The sequence below is a fragment of the Electrophorus electricus genome, chromosome 14 (assembly GCF_013358815.1).
Source record: "Electrophorus electricus isolate fEleEle1 chromosome 14, fEleEle1.pri, whole genome shotgun sequence".
Lineage (NCBI taxonomy): Eukaryota > Metazoa > Chordata > Actinopteri > Gymnotiformes > Gymnotidae > Electrophorus > Electrophorus electricus.
In genome coordinates this window covers 589,001-595,000 of record NC_049548.1, presented here as the reverse complement: position 1 = coordinate 595,000, position 6,000 = coordinate 589,001, and the positions used below count along the sequence as shown (strand labels likewise).

General features: G+C 42.8%; 1 protein-coding gene across 3 annotated transcripts in view; it reads right to left on the bottom strand.

Moving 5' to 3' along the window:
- Positions 1 to 6,000, bottom strand: part of prkg1b (protein kinase cGMP-dependent 1b) — an 82,390-nt gene that overhangs the window by 22,843 nt on the left and 53,547 nt on the right. For all 3 annotated transcript variants that reach the window (XR_003410579.2, XM_027009434.2, XM_027009432.2), the window contains exons 6-7: positions 4,415 to 4,492; positions 4,120 to 4,214 (exon numbers count right to left, since the gene is read on the bottom strand). Coding sequence is in view for 2 of the 3 variants with exons in the window: in XM_027009434.2 (XP_026865235.2) it covers positions 4,120 to 4,214; positions 4,415 to 4,492 (173 nt within the window). In the remaining variant the exon portion in view is untranslated. The remainder of the gene's footprint in view (positions 1 to 4,119; positions 4,215 to 4,414; positions 4,493 to 6,000) is intronic.

The following is a 6,000-nucleotide window of genomic DNA, read 5'->3' as shown; positions in this document are numbered from 1 at the left end:
GGTAGTAGCAGTAGTAGTAGTAGTAGTGGTGGTGGTGGTGGTGGTAGCAGTAGTAGTGGTGGTCGTAGTAGTAGTAGTAGTAGTGGTGGTAGTAGTAGTAGTAGTAGTAGTAGTAGTGGTGGTGGTGGTAGTGGTAGTAGTAGTGGTGTTCGTAGTAGTAGTAGTAGTAGTGGTAGTGGTAGTAGTAGTGGGAGCATAGTGGTTAAGGAGCTTGACTTGTAAATGGAAGGTTGTCAGTTCAAGTGCCACCACTGCCAAGTTGCCACTGAATAAGACCCTTAACCCTCAATTACTCAAGTCATATTCAGTTACAACTGTAAGTTACTTTGGATAAAAACATGAGCCAAATCCCATAAATGTAGTAGTGGTAGTATTGGTGGAGCTGGTGGTGGTGCTGATTTGAAAGACGAACTCAGAATGGAAATCTGGGTGATCTGCTACATGCAGGGCCACTAACAAACACATAAGGATTATGCACTAATTAAAACACAGAGTGGTAAGATCAAAGGAAACTAGATCAAGCGTACACATTCAGGAGAGCCATGCCCCTTCAGTCTCAAACCACACCCCTTCAGCCTCCAACCAATAGACCACATGGCACATTACAGTTCCCTCTCTCATCAGAGGCTCACATCAAGGGGCTAGAGCCAATAAAGAAGAAACCAGCTTTGCGTGGGAAGAGACAGAACAGTGTGGCCTTCAAGTGCCGTCAGAAATACTGTAATTACATATTACAGGCACACGGATGCCTTGCCACAGTTGTAATTATCCACGGAAGATTCAGAAGTAATTATGATGCAAGCACTGCCAAGATGTGATGTATCACAATATAAAAAAAGATGAAAAAAAGATGAGAAGGTGGACTGATGACAGTAACTGGTGGTGAACGTCTGAATTCTGAGAATACGTTAATGCTACGTTATTATCATTTGACAGCCACACAAGCTTGTGTACACTTTAGGAGCACACCAGTTTTTCTTAGAAGACCAAGCCAAACAAATGTGTTTATTTAAGCTTGCCTAATTGTTTATTTAGTCAAGTTAACTGTTATGATAGACATCATGCAGATGTTGATGGTGTAAATGTACCATGTGTTCTGTGGAATCAACAAAAGCACCACAAACCTAAAAGCAAGTGTTCACTTTGGATTTGGTGTCTAAAGTTTTGAATATTTATGAGCACAACCTTTTGAAAGAGAGATGCATCATGAAATCCTGCATCACAACCTGTAAACTTTCAAAGTGCTTAATCGCAGCACAGTTTTCACACTGGCATATATAATGTCTCTAATTAATAACACCAGTGTGACCAACTAGAACTTTAGAGATCAGTTTTGGTAATCGTCCAAATCGTCCTTTTGTCTTTTTGCCTATTAATGAGCTCATTTTCCCCCAAACCAGGACACTATGATCAGTAGCAAAATAATTCACATCACTGCAGTAATGACACCGACAGTAGTACTCTGCTGTGACTTATGCAGAAGACGATGACAGACACACTGCTGCACTAACAAGACCACTTTTTCTCAGCCAGTCCCCGATGACAGTGGCAAAATCGCCATGGCACCGTACAACATGCCAAGAATCCCTGCCTGATGCTGTCGTGTTCCCTGGTGCAGCCTCGCCAAGACGAACACACTTCATTAGAGTCCTCACAAACTCATGCACGCCACTGCCTCACTGCTATCGTTTGATCTTAGCAAGTAACAAGGGACAGGGAAAGCATCACAGGTGAAATACACACACACACAAACGCAAATACACGCACACACACACTCCCTGTCTTCACAGGCTGCTGTCTACTAACACAGTTGCTAGACCTAGGGGGATTACAGTGCTCTAGGAACACACCCAGTAAGTGCTTCCTTTTGGGAAGAAAAGGGGTATTGGGTTTGTACAAAAAAATCTGCATTGCATCATAAGGTGCCTGCAGGTAAGTATGTATGTAAGTTACTGATTTTACTCTTGTCTCTTTCACCAGTGACAGCAAAATGTAGAATTTGGAGGGAACAGGGAGCTGAGACTAGACCACAGTCATCATAACACAAAATTTAATCTAAAGATTTAATTTAACCATAATTGTGGCCACTAGAGCTTCTGTTTGAACTCTCTGCAGAATGTCTAGCCTAACCCAACACTGACGCACAAACTGAACGCAAATTCGAGGGTCTAACTTGGACAAAGACCTCTTAGAAATGAGAAGGATCTCTTTTTGGAGTGTCCTGGGTCCTCAACAGGTCTGCATTAAGCCTTTGACTGCTGCTGTCATCCCAAATTACTTTCCATTCATGTCTATTCCACGTCACCCAGAAATCAATACTGCTCTTACAATGACCAGTGCCCAGGTACCCTCTTCGTTCTGAGAATTGCTCAGGTGTGCGTGCGTGCATGTGTGTGTGTGTGTGTGTGTGTGTGTGCGCGCATGCATGTGTGTGTGTGTGTGTTTTCGTGCGTGCATGCGTGTGTGTGTGTGTTTTCGTGCGTGCATGCGTGTGTGTGTGTGTGTGTGTGCGCGCACGTGTGTGTGTGTGCATATTCTGTACTGTGCAGCTGCATTAGTGGGCATGTCCTTTAGGGTCACTGGTTGGTTGAATCAAAACAGACCTGTGAAACATCACACAGGCACACTGCTGAGTAGATTAACAGAATGCTAAAAGCCTTCATCACCCGTGATGACCGAAACACAAATCCATGGCATTAATGTAATGGGGACAAAAACAACACTAAACTTATCTCACTGTTTCTGCCATCAGCATTTGCAGACACCACTGCTGTCATCCACTAGGTGTCTCTCCCACAGCTCTTGTCCAACATACTACACTGTGCATGCAACATGGACCCTGTTCTGATCCCACTTCACTGGTCAGCTCTTCCAGGTGCATCTCTTCCAGTGGTGTGCCCATGCCAGCTCCATTAGATGACACCTCACCTGCCCAGCCTGGAGAGTTACTGCTCCTGATTGGTTTAAACGACTGTAACTGTAACGCTACGAACAGGAGACAGATGTTCACAGACACGATCAAGCAATGAGGGTTTATCTGCAACAGGACAATCGAGAGCCGTAATGACCAGAGACAGCATAAATGAGACCAGGCTCAGGTCAAGATGTACACAAGTGAAGCCAAGAAGGCAAGCAGAAGGTCTTGATGGAGAGATAATAATCAATATAGAAGCCAGGGCAGTAAACAGAAAGAAAGGCAGAGAAACCAGTCAGTACACATGAGATATGAGGCATGTCAATACTTCACAAAGACAGAGTGCAACTATACTAGTATAAATATCGGGATGATCATAGGACACAAGTGAATGTGATCAATAATCAATAAAGTTGGAACAGATGAGAGTGAGGTGCAGCTGGACGGCGTGTCACTTGGGTTGTTGGAGGGTGCATGCTGGGAAACATGGTGTGGACCAGGGGAGCCTGACACTAACTTTCATCGGTTTGAGCCCATAGTTCATTTTTCTCTGCTAGGGACGGAGATCTTTAAAAGCAGCTGTTTCATTTAGAAATGCGTGTGATTTTCTCCAGTTAACAGTCCATTATGCTTGGCCCAGGAGCTCATGAGCTATTGAACATGTAATTGATGTCTAGCCTTCCAGAGTGAGATACACATCCTAACCATCTCAGCGCTCCAAGCGGTCGATGCAGCACGGGGTGGGTGAATGTTTACACAAAGAATCACTCAATCAATCAATAATCGCAATCCACATCTAAGGTGTCTCATTGAATCAGTAGATCACAGGCAAGCATTCAGAGACAAATAGCCCTATTCAAAGGAGCGTTCTAGAGCCCCACACAAGCCTTCATCTTTGTCTGTTGTGTGAGAGCATTGACAAGTCCCAGATATTTCCTTTTAAATATCCCATTAAGGTTTTAGCAAATGACTCACAGGTGTTTGTTCCGTAAATGTTCCAAACAATTACTGGTGTTCATCACAGCTACTTCTGCAAAGAGTTTTGTGATGAGGTGTTGACATTGCTCTAATCATTCTTAAATTGCAGTTAACTTAATTATAATTAGTGAACTTAATTGCAGTCTCTCTCAAAACACTAGCACATTTACATTTGGTCAAAATCATGCCACAGTGAGCAAGGCATTTTCCAGTACAAAGTGACTTACCCCTGAAGGGCTTTCTCTCCAAACCAGTCCCCTCTCCCCAAGCCTCGCAGGTAAACGGGTGTGTCACTGCGTGAATCCTCTTGGGTAACGTTCACCTGCCATCACAAAGGTATCACATATCACACCATGTTCTAGACTGGAGCGTTTTTAAAGTCAGATCGAGCAAAGTGGGCTTGAAAATGTTCTTGGTTGACATAAAAAGGATTTTATATGATCAGTGATGGTTGCAATGTTTCCCCAAAGCAAAGCAGGATTACACATGCAGCGCTGCCCATGTCTGTGACAGGAAGCTTACTTTTCCTTTACTGATGATAAAGAAGGTGTCTCCTCTAGCGCCCTGTCTGACAATGTATTCTCCATCGCTGTAATGGGTCTAAGAAAAGAGAGACAGAAAAATATAGAGAGAGGGAGAGAGAAAGAGGGAGAGAGGGAACAAAGACAGTGAGAATGAGAGAAAGAGTTAGAGAAGGTATAGAGAGGATATATAGAGAGAAAGAGTTAGAGAAGATATAGAGAGGATATATAGAGAGAAAGAGTTAGAGAAGGTATAGAGAGGATATATAGCGAGAAAGAGTTAGAGAAGATATAGAGAGGATATATATAGAGAAAGTTAGAGAAGATATAGAGAGGATATATATAGAGAAAGTTAGAGAAGGTATAGAGAGGATATATAGAGAGAAAGAGTTAGAGAAGATATAGAGAGGATATATAGAGAGAAAGAGTTAGAGAAGGTATAGAGAGGATATATAGAGAGAAAGAGTTAGAGAAGATATAGAGAGGATATATAGAGAGAAAGAGTTAGAGAAGGTATAGAGAGGATATATAGAGAGAAAGAGTTAGAGAAGATATAGAGAGGATATATAGAGAGAAAGAGTTAGAGAAGGTATAGAGAGGATATATAGAGAGAAAGAGTTAGAGAAGGTATAGAGAGGATATATAGAGAGAAAGAGTTAGAGAAGATATAGAGAGGATATATAGAGAGAAAGAGTTAGAGAAGGTATAGAGAGGATATATAGAGAGAAAGAGTTAGAGAAGGTATAGAGAGGATATATAGAGAGAAAGAGTTAGAGAAGGTATAGAGAGAGCAAGAAGGGGGATGGAGAGAGAAGGACAGGGATAGTGGGAAAGAGAGAGACAAACAGAGAGGGAGAGAGAGAGAGAGAGAGAGAGAGAGAGAGCACCAGTTACTATACAGGGCCTCCTGACATTGATTCATGCCCGTGTAAAGGCACAATGACTCCCCATTGCAAACAACGGCCTCTTTAAACCCATTAAATCCAAAACAGCCAGACCTAAATTGCCAGTTAACAGGGAGTAATAACCAAACGCCACACTGAGAAACTGACTCGAATCCCAAGAACATCTGACAATTACCAACTAATACACTTCTGGTTTTATGTTACCACAGTTCTTGCTCTTGTCTGACTCTCTAGTAGAGTGTTACGGGGTGTTGTGGATCGTCCAGGAGAAGCAGCCCTCTCATTGGCCCACGCAGTTCACTACATAACATTACATGACACCCTTTTTATATTGAAAAAGTGAGAAATCCTCCTAGATCTCCTTCTTCCTCTTGGAACATCTACTGTGAACCTCAATGGGGATTCCAGTCATGCTTTGGAAGAGTATTGAGGGACTGTCTGCACACTAAACCTAATCTGTTTATTAGCAGTTTACTGAAGCATCACAACAGGGACACAGTGCAGCAACATCAACGCCCCCTCCTGAACCTTAACCCAAACACTTCCTCCACTGTTCACCATTAGATATGGACCCAGAGAATGAAAAGGGTGTACTGGAATCTAACTGGTTTAGTCCTTTCACCAGCACAGACCAGAACCAGGCCATAAATGGCTTGTTTGCTGTACCAGCCTTGAGGCAATG